At 49.0% G+C, this 17034-nt stretch overlaps 1 protein-coding gene across 1 annotated transcript; it reads left to right on the top strand.

The window, feature by feature from the left end:
* The first annotated feature begins 474 nt into the window (after positions 1–474).
* Positions 475–14823, top strand: SPRY4 (sprouty RTK signaling antagonist 4). The gene is made up of 2 exons (XM_065690558.1): positions 475–646; positions 10560–14823. Exon 2 carries the CDS (start codon positions 10606–10608, stop codon positions 11503–11505), a length of 900 nt encoding a protein of 299 aa, XP_065546630.1. The 5' UTR covers positions 475–646; positions 10560–10605; the 3' UTR covers positions 11506–14823.
* The last annotated feature ends 2211 nt before the right edge of the window (positions 14824–17034 follow it).

Here is a 17034-nt window from a genome sequence, read left to right as displayed (position 1 = left end):
GGATAACGGGGGGAATGCGGCACGCTCACAGCTGCCCCCCCCCAACGGCCACGCCTGGAGGGACCGGGACAGGGCGAGTCCGGGGGGGGGGGGGGGTCCGGATGGGAGCGGGGTGGGGGGGGGGGGCCGGTGCTCCCGTCTCCCCGCCGCGGCAGCCGCCGTTACCTGCAGCCCCGGGCGGGGGGCGCGGTGCACGCGCAGCCGCCGCCTGCGCTCCATTCATAAAAAAAAAAAAAAAAAAACACAGAAAGAAAAAAAAAAAAGGGGGAAAAAAAAAAAAAAAAGGAAAAAAAAAGAAGAAAAAAAAAAAGCGCGAGCCACCGCCGGGAGCGCGCGCCGCGCCGGCCCCCCATTCATAAAAGGCAGGCGAGCATGCGCGCTGGCGCCCCGGTGCCCACCCATTCATAGAGTCCGGAGCCCGCGCATGCGCAGGAGGAGCCGCTACCCTCCCATTCATAAAATAGCCATTTTCCCAGGCAGCGGCGGTTGCAGCATCGCGGCGGCCGCTGACAGCGCCGCGCTCGCAGGTCCCTTCCCGCAGCTCCAGCGGCTCCTGCCAGGATTTTCCCAGGTCCGGCCCCCTCCTCCGCCTCGGATTTAGGATTAACTCGCCTATGGAGAGATGGTCTTAGCTGAAGTATTTAAAGTAAGTACGAGATCTGCTTCTGTGAGCAAATGTTAAATGTTGTTAAGTGGAGAAAGCAAAATCAAGCCTGTTCCCCAAAGGGAAATGTTGTGCTCTTTCTAGATGCATTCAGCCAGACCCTTCAAGATCCCTGATCATAAGCATATTTCTGACTATGACTTTTCTAACAGCAATTATCTCTAATTATGCCTAGTGGATATCTGCCTGGTGCCTCACAACCTACGGGAGACTTTGCGTTCTGAAGGAATATCATGTTTCTTGCAGAATTTGCATTTGTGTGCCCGTGTCTCTCATTTATACCTCTCTTCTGTGCTTGTTCATCAACATCTGCAGTTGGTGTACATATATGGCAGGCAGGTTTCACCATACTTGTGCTGGGTTTGCGTGCAGGGATTTTATAACAGAATACGGCTCTTCTTTCTGTTGATGGGATGTCATCTCCTTCATCCCTTCTTCCTTCCCCTGAGAAGGAGCATAAATATGGGGCCACCTGGGCTGACAAATAAGAATCAGATATTTCTTGCTTTGGCATATGAAAACTGACTGTACACATTTCCTCTCTTTTCCACAGCCCTATGTCTTGTTAGTGTCAAGTAGTTCTGAGCTGTCTCCATAATAGGACACTTCAGAGCTCAGCACTGGTGTGTCAGAGCTTTCCTGTGTGACCTTTGCTCTTTAGCATTTTATTTCACACAACTGTCCTTTTCTCTGTTATTTTTTTTTGGCCTCTGTGTCTTATTCCACCACTGCTCTGTTCCCTGTCCTGCTGTACACTTGTTTTAAATCTGGATGTCTGGATGGATGATGTATTTTAAGGGCTAGATAAGTAATACAAGTAATACAAATGTGTACCTAAGAACCATGTCATAAAGGTATGTGGAATATATTATATATGGAGGCAAAACCTGTCTCGGCTGCTCTTCCCCACCAACTGCGTAGCAAAGATAAGCCAGGATTTTCTTTTCTGGTACCAGTCCTGGCGTCACAGGAGAAAGACAAGCCTGGAGACGACATGTTCTGAAAATTCAGTATTAGGAGGGGAATGGAAAAAACAGAAAGGGGCATATAAAAGGCACAAAGGTCTTAAGGGAAAGCAGGACTGGGAACGCAGCCCTTGGAAATGGCAGTGCAAATGAGTATCAGTGTTAATCGCAGGAGGAAAAGGCTTCCCTCTATTTCCTTAAGTGATCGTGGGTCTGATTTCTTGATTTAAATTGTTTGATCCCCCAAGTTTTTCCTTAAAGGGTGAAGGAGAGAAAGAAAGAGAAAAGGAAAAACATCCCTGCCTTACCCAGGGTAGAAAAGGCATGTTCTAGATTCTTTAAAACTTCTTCAGCTGCTGCCTTTCTCCCATACCATGCTAAGGGTGCAGCATGTCAAAATCAGCTCAGGGACTGCTCTTTAATTAGGTAAAGAGAAACCCAGCTTTCCCAATATTAAGGCTTCCCCCCTCTCCCTTTAGTTTGGGTTCAAGAATAAAGCTACAATTTGTGCACGGAATCACAATGATCCTGATGACTGGCTTCCCCCTTCTCCATAAAAAAATGAATGATAGCAGGAGGAGGGGTTGTTCTCAGTTATTGGAACCCCACTGGGGATGTCTCATTGATAAATGTGCCATTTTCCATGGGCTACTGTGTTTTCTGTTGCTAGAAGGGACTCTATATTGGTATTATAAAATTAAAAGGACCATTTCTGAATACTGCAGTCCTTTTGAAACGCTCTGTGAGGTATGTGCAAGGGAGAAATTATTTGTTCCCCTCCTGAAACAGCAAAACAAAAGCTGTTTTCATGGAATCATGACTAATTCCTAAACCATAGTGGGAAATGCAACATCTGAAAAAGCAGTTTCCCCACCAAAAAAAAAAAGAATACCCTATTCTGAGACTGAGCACCAAAATTCACCACCTTTGCAGCACCACAGCAATGATAATTCACAGTTCTGATGGGTTTCCAAATATTAACCATAAGAGAAAAAGAAATAGTCATGTTGCTGTACGATGTTTCACATCCAGCCCAGTACTTAAAACTGCCTTTTTATAGGCAAACAGTTGCACGAGTATTCTTTGGGGTTTATTCTTTTCGAATGCAATACAATGTTTTTCCTTAAGAACATAGAAAATCCTTCTAATGTGGTTATCATTTACTACCATTAGCTTAATAGATCATATCTGAGCTTGGTTTTCTGTCCTTAAAATAAATGTTCTTCTCCAATAAAAAGCCTTGACTGAGAAATCGGAGTCCCGAGAGGTCTGAACGTTCGTGGTTCAAAATGTGCTTTATTCACTCGCACCATAGGAACAGGCTTCAGCTGGACAGAGACAGCTTCTTGGAAGTCTACAGGTCTCACTTCCCAGCTTCCGAATTTCCACACTCTGGCAAGAATCGAGCGCCTCCGTTTAAAAATGGCAGGTTTCCCTAATCAGCTTTCTATTTTTTTCCCCCCTTCCCTTATTACTCGTAGAGAAAATTCCAGCTCTCCTTAGCTAGATGAGGCTGTTCGGGAGGCGAACAAGAATAATTCATACCAATAGTTTGATAACATTAATATACGCTTTATAGAAAAGAGCTTTTTTCATTTTTAAAGCATTTACAGCTTGACTGGAAATTCAGCCAAACTCAGCTTAATGAACTCCAACGTTATACATTATTCTTAGTCACGCATTAAAAACACGTGCTTAGTAAAAGGTCTCTTTTAACTCCAAGTGTAGTCCTCCCTCATTAAAAACTTTTATTGAGCTTTCTGACTTCCGTCAGTGGCAGCGTGGCCTGGGAGCCCTGGACAAGAGGATGTCCTTCATTCCAGACAAAGGCAATGGCAGAATTTGTTCCCTTATCACCACCTCCTCCTCTGGGATGCGGGTCCTTGGGTGATACCCTCATTGTCTACAGTGGAAGCCAGCCCTGACCCAGCTGGAGCACACACACCCTGTGAAGCCCTATAGATCTTCCCTTTACAAGTACTTTTTGATAGCAAGGACAGCTCTTATCCCGCATACCCTGCCTTCATTTTCAATGCGTGTCCTGGGTATTTCCCTCTTTTCCAAACAGCTGTAGGGAGGGGCTGTAGCTAGCTGTGTGGAGCCAGCAAGGCAGGGTTTGTGCACATCCCCAGCGCATGGGATGCTGCTGTGATCAGCACCTCCTGGATAAGGTTTTCCAGACCCTGTAACCAAACCACCACAGGAGAGAGACTCGCCATGGTTGTTCTGAAAGCAGTGGTAATTCAGAGGAACTTTGCACTGGTTACATTGAGCCTGAACGGTGCTGACTTGCGCAGGCCTTGAAATACGTGCCTGACCTGACACTATGCTACTTCAAAGTACATAGCTCTCAATTATGATGATTTCTCTGTATTCAGACTTACCTGCAAAGAGCCTATTGCTTTTTTTGGTTTGTTTTTTTCCCTGTTGCCCTGCTTTAGAAATTTGTGTGTCCCAGATAGCAAAGAAAATAAGCCAATTTCTGCAGTACATTTACTGCAACTATTCCTACCTGCGTGTTGATCTTAATGATTGTCTCATTGCTTTCAGAGACTGTAACTCAGCTTTTGCCTGGATAATTGCAGGTCTAGCATCCTAGTAACCAAGAGGAAGTTTCATCCAGCTGTGAGGTGACAAGATTCAGAGGTCTCTGGTCTGTCCCTTCACCATCACTGACTCACAGCACTGCTCCAGGCGAGTAGTTCAGGCTGTACCACAGCTCAGGAGCATGCACAGGACAATCCAGCACCAGCAACCCCAGAGGAAGCCTTGGTCTGAGGCAAATGGCTCTTACCTGACACTGGTGCCATTCAGTGGCAGCAGAAGGGGCAGGCTGCTCATGAGGTGTAATTAAGGCATAATTCATTAGAGGGACATAAAGCGACCCCTGATCTGGTACATGCAGCTTACAAAGGATAGAAAGAGTTATTGGTGGCTGCGTTACTGCTCTGAGCATCCTGGTGGTGTCTCTGTTAACAATCACACACCAAACAGCGCATTTGGGGCTTTCCTATGATGTTTAAGGCTGTGTTCAGATGTTTGCATGTCAGCATCTCACGTGGAAATCCCCTGCATCCTTCAGAAACAGGCTGTATGGAGCCGCAGTACCTCTTACCTGGTGCTGGGTGTTAGGAGGTGGTTGTGGGAGCACCTTTTCCCATCGACTTCACTGGGACTGTGGGCACTGGGGACATGCCCGAGTCACACCCGTGTTTCCCAGGGCTGGGTTTTGCAGGATTGCTTCCAGACAGGACCTGCTTCTGGGCTTAAAATGATGCTGAGAGGAAGGGACTTGTTCCCACCTACATCTAGAACCTTGTTTAAACATAAGGAAGAACTCTTAAAAATTATTAACTGAGGGATAATGAGACAGTTGTGAACATTCTGCATTCTGCACTCATGAGCTATTCAAGTTACGCTCCATTTTGGTTTTCAGTACATGGCAGACAAGTCACCCAGCCCCACCTTGAAAATAAAGATACCAAACCTTATTGCTTCAAAAGCTGCTCTGAAAGACACTAACGAGAATGAGCTTTCCTGGGGGTTTATGCAGCTTGCTCATGGAATTGCCTACAAGGATGTAGCTTTCTATAAAAGGATGGAGGCAAGTCCAAAATCCTATTAAAACCTACGGTCACGTTTGTTTGAATTTCCTGTGACTGAAGAACCTTACAAACTGTTTGAGTCTGAAATTATACCCAAACACTTGAAAATAACAGTTGGTTTCCTACAACTTTAGGACTTGCAATTATCTGGTACAACAGTAATTTGAAATTGGCAATATCTCGCTGAAGAGACAAAGCCAGCACCGCAGCACGTTTGTGAGCTCGACTTCTGAATCCATTGTACTTCCTTGGAAGGAAGTATATTTTGACTTGAAAATTGCATGTGGTGAGCAGCCATCCAGTCCCTGGATAGCATGGGGAAGAGAAGCTTCCTCTGCATGGGAGCTTGCTGACATGTCTGCTTTGGAAAGAACTCCATTGTTTCACCTACCTCTAAGGAAGGAGCAAATCCCAACGCAGGAGCATACTCATGAATTTGCCTTCTTGCTGTCTACTTTCAGCCAATTGCCTGCACAATTGCACCCAGTGAATCTGTGCCCATGTTAATGCTGTAATAGGTCTGTAATTACTGATGATCAAAGATTAGCTGATTTTGTTTACCAGTATTCTGTACGGCTTTTTTCCTCAATTAAAATGCAATTTAGTGTCTGGCTGGATTAGTGCAGTGGACAACAAAGGCATAAAGTTTCATAGCTCAAGTATCTCTGACCTATTCTGCTTCATTATCTCTTCTGTATTTCGTTTTTAATCTGCAGTTTTCTTTAAATGACACAGCTGGTTACCTTAAATCTGTTCAATTAATTCAACATCTGCAAGCACAACCCCACTGCCCTTGCCAGAAGAAGATCCATTCGCAACACTGGCACCACAGACTTCAGTCCTTCCTTACCGCCACAGATGAGTCCTACAAGCAGAACTGTTCTCTCTTAGGGGGGTTAACGTTTGCAACTCATCTCTAGTAACCATCCCCTCCTTGGGCAGCTGCCAGAGGCACCTTCAGGCACTGCAGTTGAAGGCGGTGGTGGAGACAGCTCAGCCTGTTCTCTTGTGCATCCCCTCCCAACCAAAGTGCCCCACATTTGTCACCAGTTCTACCCAGGGCTGCTTCAGGCAGTGGCCAGCTCCATGTGCCATATGCTGAATTAGGTCACTTCAGGTACCAGACCCTCTGAACCCCAGCTTGCTCACCTGCACAGGCCTTCAGAGCCAGTGCAAGAACCCCAGGGTTACAGCCCTTCAGCTCTTGTCCTTTTCCAAGGTCTTAATTTCTGCCAGGTCACCCCAAGCATTAATTTTGACTGGGGATGAAGCTGCAGTTTATAAAACGCCAACAGTGCTGCTCAAGGCAATGCTGTCCTTCCTGACAAGCATCCTGTGCGTGGTGTGCTCCCGGTGGGGCGGTGAGGAAAGGCATAGTGTCCTGCTTCTGGAGTGGGAGCGAGCTTCCCTGCTGCTGAGCAGACATCACAGCAGATACTCCTGTGAACAGTCATGAGGTACCCTGCAAACTGATTGCATTTCAAAGGATGACTTGGTTGTATTGTTCCAGTCATCCTGGCACAATTTCAGACTGGCTGCAGCTGCATTTCCCCCCTGTGGGGAGCACAGCAACCAAAAATGGTCAAGTTATGATGTCCCGGAGGATCTCCCAAGGAAGTCGCCAGGATCCATGCACATACCCAGTCTCACGGGAACAGCCTGGCTTCTTGACTTGCTTCTGGTCCAGCACAAGTCCTTAACCTGAGAACCTGACTGGATTCCTCTTCTTTACCATGAGAGATGCAGTGCTGTGCACGTAAACAGCTGCCTAGTACCCTTTGCTACAATCTCTTCTTTCATGCGATGCAGACATAAAGCTTAAGGGAGAAACAGCTCAGGGAAGATGTGCTCAAGGCATGTGCTAGGGGAAGCAGGCAGACACAAAACCTGAAGTAACCACATCCTTAAAGACTGACGTTGTCATCATCTGGGCAGATCCCAGTGGAGGAGAGCCTGCTTGCAGGACCAGCACCACTCAGCTCACTCTCTAGCTCAGCACACGAGATGTTTGACCTGGATCTGTCACCAGCAATCTTATGCACTGCTGAAACTTCCTGTGACAGGACCAGCAGCAGCAACGTAGTCACGGGCCTTGGAAAATTCTATAAGGGACAGAAATTCATGTCTTATAAGAGTGGCTTGAAAAGTGGCAGCAGTTAACTGTGGCAGGGCCGGCACTGCAGGACCATGTTCTAGCACCAAAAGCTGGTAGAGTGTGTATCCGTAGTGACTTCAAAGTGATCTTCAAGAAGAGAGAGGTTGTGTCCAGAGCAGGGGGCTGGGAATTAGGAGAGCTGGGCCTCATTTTTCTGTCTTCACTCCAGAGCTTTTATCCGAGTAGAGATCCTGTGCCCAGGTATCTGCAGGTCTCTTGCCATGTCGGAGCTTCCATTCCTCTTGTTCTGCAGAAATAGTTTCCCTCTTAGAAAGACAAATTGAAGCAGCATTATAAGGGAAAAGGATGAAGAGTTTTCAACATTAAGTATCCTGAAGTGCAGTATTTAGTCCAGGGTTCATCTCCCTTCTGTGCTAGTAAACTCTGAATTCCTGATCGGCATTAGCATATCTAGTTAAGCCATCTTTAATGTCTGCCTGCCTATGGCCACGTCTGTGTACCAGGGTTTGGGTGCTCTAAGAGTGCCTGTGGCTGTAATATGTCTCCAAACTAATCTGATAACATAACTTCCATGTGATGTCACCGCGGGTTCTGGACCATGGCAGACTGTGCAATTACAGAGTTAATGTAAAGCCCAGATGCTGACTCCTGTCCTGGGGCTGCTGCCCTCCTGCTTCCTGCTCTCCCATGGTGCTGTGGCAAGGGGCTCCCTGTGGGGTGCCCTCAGTGAAGCAGAACCCCTCCGTGTGCCACCAGAGCGGCCCTGCTAGGAAAATCAGCATCAAGTCAGGCTGTTTACGTTGATGGAGGCAGCGGATGCTGCCCAGCTCTCCTCCATCCAGTGCTGGCACACACCGCACCTTAAACAAAATAGTGCTCCGTGGATCCAGCCTAACTATGCGGCAAACAGACCAAATTCCAGAGGCTTGATAACAACGGGGAGTGGGTTCAGGCCAGAACACAGAGCCTCATGCTAGAGGGGAAAGGCACTGAAGGCACTGATGCCAGGGACGTGAAGGAGCAGTCAGGCCTGTAACATCCTTCAGTGTGCCACCATTTCCTCCAGCTACCTTCCATCTAGCATCAGCTCTGCTGCACTTACTCTTGGCAGCCAACACAGCTGCATCTCTCTCCTTAAAGAAAACAAACCCCCAAAACCCCGTGAAGTCAAAGTCTTGCTGCAGACAAACCACCTAGCTCATGCAGAGCTGAATCTGTCGCTAAACTATGACTTGCAGCAAGTCCTTTTTATATCATGACATTGGATTCTGACATACAGAAGAAAAGCAATGCCCCACAGCTGTCAGAATCATTGCTGCTTTTTACTCTGAAATACAGTAAATAAGAAGAGATGCTCTGAAAACTCTCTTGTTGCTCGAGTCAGGATGTCAGTGAGCTATGAATAATGAAATAAAAAAACCCAAATGAATGGCTACGACCCAGCAGAGGATTTTAACTTGTGAAGAGAAACAGCCTAAGGACCACACTCCAATAATCACCATCCCTGCTCCATAAAGCACTTCTTCCTGCTCGCCCTGTGCAGCAGACAGGAGCCCAGCAGGCAGGACCCGGTGCCAGCACCCAGAGGTGCCATGTGCCTTCCCACTCTGTGTCACTGCCCTGGTCTCCATCCAGCATCAGCCCTCACTCCTATTGATCCTGGGAGAACTGGCAGATTTTCAGCCCCTCAAATGCCAAGTGACCTATCACAGCAATGATTTACTAATGCAAAAGTGGCCTCTGGTAACATTATTCAGTGGGTAAAGAAAAATGCACTTCCCCTTCTCCTTCTATAAATGAGTAATTAGTTCATGCTCCAGTTTTTGTTGTGTTGAGGTTAGAGGAGAGCGTGTTCTTGCAATACACATACATTTACTTGCGCACACGCACACACATCTTGGCTGTAGTTTGATGCATGTTTTTCCTGACTGGTTTCCAGCCTGCTCTACCCTTAAACTCTCTCATGGTGCTGGAAAAAGCTTCATTTCTCTGAACACAAACAACTGGCGATGCCTTAAGCTGTGCATTGTTTCCTTTTTCTTGATACCAGAAGCTTTTCCCCTCCTGCAAGTTGCTCTGAAGCTTTCCTCAGCCCTTCTTTAAAGCTGCTCTTCAGCATTCTATTATTTATGAATAAAGGTCACCCCGTGAGGAAATGGCACATCTACTAGAAAACAATGTGCACTTTCTAAATTTGAACCGAGTCGTTTCCGTTCTTTGATTTAAGTTTAGTTACTTCCTGTGGTTTCTTGTCCTACTGAATCTTTGGATTGGCTCCAGGATAAATTGCACTCTCTCAATGAAATGAGAAACTGCGGCAGCAGGCGCCTGAGCTGGTGTAGCTGGTAAACAGCGCTCAGACCAAGGATTAGCCCACTGAAGTGTTTCAGAGTGCCTGGTTACCTGCGTGAGGTGACAAATCAGGTCTGACCCGTGTGTGTGCTCGCCCCGGCCCTGCTTCGCACCCAGACAAGCTGCTGAGCAAGAGCTTCCACCTCCTGCAGGAAGGCTGAAAGCAGCCTCCGAGCCCAGCGGCTCCAAGTGGAGACAGGACGTGTCCTCACCAAAGCCAAGCCACCCTCCCGCAGGCAGATTCAGGGTTAGCGAGGACGAGTGCTCACCCCATGCTCCGAAGCGTCTTTGTACCAGGCCAATGCTCCCACGAGCCACAGTTTTGCATCAGGGCTTTTAGGGATCAGGGTCAATTGAGGAAAAACCCCAAACCTCAGCTAAGTCGCTTCAGGCAGTTTGCTGACAAAAAAGCATGTGAACGCACAGCAGTAACCCTGAGATGTGCTTTCGCCCTGAAAAAATGAGACACAAGCACTTCAGGGCCCCGCAGTAATGGTAGCCCTCCCAGGACCAGAGGAGCTGTATATGGCCAAGGTTAGGGAGAGGAACACAGCAGCGAAGGGTGACATATTTTGTACATGGGCAAATGCTCTGACTCCCTTCTAAGTTTACCCCAGAAGACCTTCTGCACAATAATCAGCCTCAGTAAAGAGCCCTGTTTGATCCAAGGTTGTAGGGTAGAACCACAGAATGGTTTGGATTGAAAGGGACCTTAAAGCACATCCAGTTCCAACCCCCCTGCCACAGGCAGGGACACCTTCCACTAGAGCAGCTTGCTCAAGGCCGTCAAGGGTAACTCAATAACGATGCCCTTTTTCTCTCCCCTACCCCTTTTCTTTCTCCTTTCCTTCCCCCAGAATACTTAAGAACAGATTTTCCACCCGTACTCAGACTGCTTGATCAATGGAGCCCCGGATCCCCCACAACATCACCGTTGTCCCCAACTCTGTGATGGTCCAGCCCTTGCTGGACAGTCGGATCCCCTATGGGCGCCTGCAGCACCCGCTCACCATCCTGCCGATTGACCAAATGAAGACCACTCACATAGAGAACGATTACACCGACAACCCCACCGCTGCCCAGCTGGCAGCCCAGAAGCGTCCCCGAGGCCCCCATGAACTGGTCCTGACCAACCAGCACCCGCAGCGCTGTGAGCAGGATGTCACCCACCCCTGGATCTCCTTCAGCGGGCGCCCCAGCTCCATCAGCAGCAGCAGCAGCACTTCCTCAGACCAAAGGCTCTTGGACCACATGGCCCCAGCACCCGTGGCGGAGCAGTCCTCCCCCCGAGCGGTTCGCATTCAGCCCAAGGTGATTAACTGCAAACCCCTGGACCTGAAGGAGCCCGTGTCTCAGGAACTGGACAAGCACTTTCTGCTGTGCGAAGCCTGTGGCAAATGCAAGTGTAAGGAGTGCGCGCTGCCCCGGACGCTGCCTTCGTGCTGGGTGTGCAACCAAGAGTGCCTCTGCTCGGCACAGAACCTGGTCAACTACTCCACCTGCATGTGTCTCGTCAAGGGCATCTTCTACCACTGCACCAACGAGGACGACGAGGGCACATGTGCCGACCACCCCTGCTCCTGCTCCCACTCAAACTGCTGTGCCCGCTGGTCCTTCATGAGCGCCCTCTCCCTGGTGCTCCCTTGCTTGCTCTGCTACCTGCCAGCCACCGGCTGCGTCAAGCTGTCCCAGAGATGCTACGACCAAGTGAGCCGGCCCGGGTGCAGATGTAAAAACACAAACAGTGTCATTTGCAAGGCGCTGCCTGAGAGCCAAGGAAACAGGCCAGAGAAGCCCTTTTGATAGTTTGGGAGGATGGGGAGTGGGAGGACACTCCGCAGTGGCATTGGCTCTTTTTAATAACCTGTGTTCTGAGGATACCGTTAGTCTTTTGCATCTGAAGAAAGCAGAAGCAACTGTTTCCACAAACTGAAGCACTTTGGGTTATTCAGGGTTTTGGAACTGGTCAGAGTTTAAGTAGATGGGGCCAAAGGAGGAATCTTAATAACGTCAAGTGAAGGCTGCAAACCTATGTATATCGTGAAGTACCGCTGCTCAGAACCCCCTGGTTTGGACGGACGGCTGCTCACCATGCCTGCACACCACAAGAACCATTAACTGCTTGCTTGACAGGCGCGGCCGCACAAGCAATGCCCATTCCCAGCTACAGAAAGCTGCATTGGATTCCTAGCCAGGATGGGCTTCCCGGTTTTGCTTTCCTTCCAAACCGATTCGCTACCAGCAGCCTGCCGAAGGTGATGGGTTGAGTCCCTCCGCCCTCCCTCCCCACCTGCACCCCGTTAGAGGGGCCCATTGCACACAAAGTCCACGTTTCTCAACAGCTTTGATCCCTCAAAGGCCTGGAACCACAAGTAAAGATACGGTTCCTCTGTTCAAGGGCCTCTCTGCGGTGGGCGCGTTGCTCTCTCTGAACCCACCTGGCCACAGCCATTCGGACCCTCTCTGGAAAGCAAGCTGGTAGCAGGGTGCTCCCTCCCCGGGAGGAGCGGCAGCGGGAGGTGCTCCGGCGGTGGTACCAACACCGTGAGTTCTGCCTGCAGCTGATCCGTGGGGTTTGCCCAATGGAATGGTAATTCTACACCACCAGTACGAACCCGCTCCAGGAGGAGGTTGCTCAAATCCCATTCCCCAGCGCGCGCGCTTGCTCCCCGGTGCTGGATCTTAACTCACGCCACAAACCGAAGACGTTCGGGGTTTCTTTCTCTAAACCTCTAAGCTCTGTTGAGAAGTCACACAAACCTGGGTGTCCGATACACCTGGGTGTATTTTATAGGGATATCAATCCAGTACCTCCTCTCCTGGAACAAGCTCCTCTTGGCTCAGTAACTATTAAGATTTTTGTGTCTGGGGGATGAATGGCATTTGCTGGAGCAGAGCCCGTTCCCCATCTCTATTGCTGCTGTTCGACTTCTGCCTCCTCTGTACAAAAACGTGTCTTTTTCAGTGTACAGAATGCTGTTCGTGCTTATTTTAGTGCTAACAAACACATGGGAAAGCCAGGGGAGGGAAGAGAGGCTGTTTAAAGAGTGTGCCCATGGTTTTCAGTAAGCGACCATCATCGGCTTTGCCCGTGCACTCATCCTGGGGCTGATTCTGCATTCCCTTCGGATGCAGCACCCCCCGAGGATGCAGTAACCCCTTTCTCTCAACAACTACAAGGTGCTAAGTAAAAATCTCTGTCCAGCCATGCAGCACTCAGAAGCGGGCAGGTACTTGTTGCATGCAGAAACCTGATCTAGTCTTTTTCCTTTGTAATTAGAGGACGTTTCCTCAGTAAATGCACAGCAGTGACAGTGAAATGTCATCTCCAATTAGATAAGCAATAGGCAGAGCTCATGTAGCATTTCCAGGAATCCCATTGACTCGGTTGCAATACACTTGCTGCGTAGGGGTTGGCAGGAGGGTACTGATGGGACTTGTGGTGTCTTTCGGTTTTGGAATTCAGTTAACCTGGGTGTCTGGGGTTTAGTTAAGCTCAATTGCAGGTATAGAAAAAGGGATGCTACATCTGTCACCAGATACCAAGGGATGCTACATCTGTCACCAGATACCAAGTCCTACAGTTTATCCTCATGCTGACACCTCTGGGGACACCAGAAAGAAGGAAGCAGCTGGGGATCCAGAACCGTACTGATTACCTTGCACAAACTGGAGGGGAAGAGATAAAAGGAAAAGCAACCCCAAACTAGCTGAACTGTTGGTTGAATGTATAAGGTATTGTATTTAATAAGAGAAATCATTTTGCTAAGATGCAAATAGACTAGAAAATGCTGCCCTCCCCTATTGGGACCATACAGTATCCAAATGGCTTCCACCAGTGGTTGTTTTGCCTTTTTGACCCTCTGTCCCTGGCTGTTCCTGGGGGACCTGTGCTGAAAACCTGCAATAGCAAAGCCCATGGCTTAGATGCATGGTCCTTGCAAGCAAACACAACGCTGGAGTGGTCGCCACTGTGCCAATCTACACTCATGTACATACACCCAGCAATCCCGTATGGATTTACATTCATTGTACATAGCTGTAAACTATTTCTCTGTTGGTTTCTTTTAATATATAAGTCCTGTAAGCCGGTCCCATGCTGGAAGACTGTAAAGCATTAGTGGATGTGTTAGAGCAGTGGTAAATGTAGCAGAGCCACCCTCCCTCTTCTCCTCAGCCTCCCAACCCCATGGTCAGACTCTGCTCCACCAGCTCATGGGCCAGGGCAAGGCAAGGAAGTGCAGAGCTCCTTGCAGAGCACTCATAAAGGTTGGGGTCAGCCAAGGCGGGGGCTGTGCTGGAGGGTACGTCTCCAATCAAGGATTCCATATCCCTTCTCTTCCCTCATCCCAGCGCCTCCTTTCTCCCATCCCCTTTTAAGGTACTTGGGTCTCCTGCCACCCCCCAGACGTACCATGGGCATGGTGCAACCCCTGCTCTGGCCATCCTCCTGCAGGTCGGGTCCGCCCTTGCAGGCTGAGGAATGGCTACGAATGAGCACAGACCTCGTCAGGATGCTTCTGGCCTCCGGCTGTGCCAGTGCAGTGGGGTGGGATGGCAAAGGCAAGCGGGGAGGTGAGGGCAGGTTCCCCTGGAACAGGCACTGTGCCACCACGGGAGGAGGAGGGTGGCAGGGTGCTTCGGCTTTATCACCTTGACCTGCTCACTGCAGGTTCATTGCCAGGGTTTGTCCCCTGCCCACACACAGAAGCAAGAAGGGGTGGTTTCATGGGCAATGCCACATCGCATCCCTGGCTGGAGCTCGTTGTCAGCAGAGCGCCTTCAACAGACAGACAAAGCCCCCCTGCACCCTCCAGCCCAGTGCTGCTGCAAGGAGTAGTGCCTAAACTCAACACCATTGCGCCCCAGGCACTGGCTTGCCCACTGGACAAACCCTCCCCCTTTCCTCCTGGGCATTCCCCCTCCTCTCCTATGCTGATAAAGGTCCCCCCTTCCGTTACCACCCCACCACACACACCCCCTGAGAAGTTACCACAGAAGGTTTTCTTTGTATAGAATATTTATTTTGAAGCTCTATTTTAATAGTATTTATTTTAGAAAGTCTACTATTGTAAGAGTTCTTCTGTTTGTGAAGAAAAACAAGTACTGATGAATGTACTGATCTAGAAATTATATATATATATATAAATATATATTGTTAAATATATAAATGGCTGTTGTGGTTTTTAAGCAAAAAAAAAAAAAAAAAATCCCAAAGAATGGTTATAGCAATTATTCTAAAAATACAAGCAGAGAGCAGCCCAACATTCAGTGGGATGCTCTCCAGCCCGATTCATCCCAGCCAAGGAACTCAGGGCAATGCTGGGCTTGTTTCACTCTATGGCCTGGCTCATCAGGGTGCGCATCCATTAAATATCCTGCGATTCACTGGAGCGGGGAAAAGCTCCTCGGTGAGGAGGAATACCCTCTTCTGCCCACTTGCAGGAGCAATTCTCTCCTTCCCCCTGCCCCTAGAATATGCCAGTTGCATTCAAGTCAGGCTGCTTTCCTCCACAGGTCTAGCATTCAGATAGAGATTAGAAGGGAACAAACCCAAAGTCAGCGGTACCCCCGCACAGAGGGGTCTTGGTGAGAGCTCTGTCCCACAAAGCCTCCCTTGACAACCCAGCCCTGCTCCCTCCTGTCATGCTGCTCATTTCTAGAAGCAGAGACTGCTTTTTGTACAGGATGCAAACCCCAGTGGCACAGGGTAGGACACAACAGCCAGCACCAAATACACAGCACATTAAGGAAAACAGAGTCACTCACACGCAAATATGAGTGGCCATTCACTTACAGCTGCCTTGCCATAAGAGCAGGGCACAGTTTCTTTAACAGTTATTTAAAGGCAGAAAGTCAGAGCTGCTCTTACAGCATCATTTACCCAGGTGCTGACACCAGCAACAGGCACCGCTGGGGTCCCGGCTGGGTTCAGAGCATCCTCCAGCCCTGGCCAGCCCTCCCATAGAACCCCAGCCTGGTTTGGGTTGAAGGGACCTTAAAGCTCCTCCAGCTCCAACCCCTGCCACAGGCAGGGACCCTTCCACTGGAGCAGCTTGCTCCAAGCCCCTGTGTCCAACCTGGCCTTGAGCACTGCCAGGGATGGGGCAGCCACAGCTTCTCTGGGCACCCTGTGCCAGCGCCTCAGCACCCTCACAGGGAAGAGCTTCTGCCTAAGAGCTCAGCTCAGGCTCCCCTCGGGCAGGTTAAAGCCGTTCCCCCTTAAGGTCCCTCCAAGACCCCACACCTCAGGTGAGTTAGGGATGCCCCTGCTCACCCTGCCTGGCCCCTGAGCCACATCCTGGAGCCCCCACAGCTCCCATCCACCAACATTCACCACCCTCCCTCCTCCCATCCTGCCTCGTGTGTCAGCAGCATCACATTAGGCTGCTAAAAATAAAGTATCTGGGTTATTTTTCACCATTCCCGTTATTTATTTGCACATGCTATGGAGCTGTGAGTCATTAAAAGACCTGTCATGGTTTGTGTCACCCGCAAAGGTAACCGCAGTGCTTTACCTGGCCTGAAATGATACTACTGAAACAATAATGTTGAGTTAGCCACTGGATCAGGTAAAGAGACAATAGCTACACTGTACGGACCATGGCATTTGCATGAAGGAAAAGATGCTGGATTTGTTATTCTGGTGGTGGTTTGCTGGGGTTTCTTTTGAACAGGCTGAGCCAGGATGTATGAATTTAAATCAGAGTTTGGCAACACCGACCGATGTCTTGCACATAAAGCTTTAAAATAGCAACCCGACGTTCTCATCTCTGCTGGCAGCAAACCAGAGCACTCGTGTTGATGTGACGAGTAGCTGTTAATGTAATATTTTCTCAATCAGTCAGAATTAACACCTTTTAAAAATAGCTTTTTTTTTTTTTACACCATTCTCAATAACTGACCATTGAATGAAAACAACTCCAGCACCATGAGCACAGGTTATAAGATAGCAAAGAGATACACAGAGCTAAAAGTAAACCAGACTTCCCAGGTCACCATCAGGTCCAAAGCAAGCACAGCTCTTGGAGGTCAGACCAGAAAGGGAATTTCTGGTAAACCAAAGCCTCCAAAATACCCTTTAATCAATGCATTAACCCCGAGTGAACGGGCTGAAACTTACAGAAATGAGATTAAAAGCTAATTTTGAAATTCCTTTAAAATGATTTTGCTGAGTAATGAATCCTCTCCATCACTGGGATTAGACACCAGTGGTGTGTATGGGCACGACGGTGGCAGTGCCGGCAGGGAGAGCCCTGTGCCCTGCCGGACGAGGAGCTGGCTCCTCGCAGGGGATCCGCAACCAGCACACACCATCCGTGGATGACGTTT

The sequence above is a fragment of the Lathamus discolor genome, chromosome 10 (genome assembly GCF_037157495.1).
Source record: "Lathamus discolor isolate bLatDis1 chromosome 10, bLatDis1.hap1, whole genome shotgun sequence".
In the NCBI taxonomy this organism is placed as follows: domain Eukaryota; kingdom Metazoa; phylum Chordata; class Aves; order Psittaciformes; family Psittacidae; genus Lathamus; species Lathamus discolor.
Note: the sequence above shows the minus strand (reverse complement) of the source record. Positions and strands in the feature narration are given on the sequence as shown.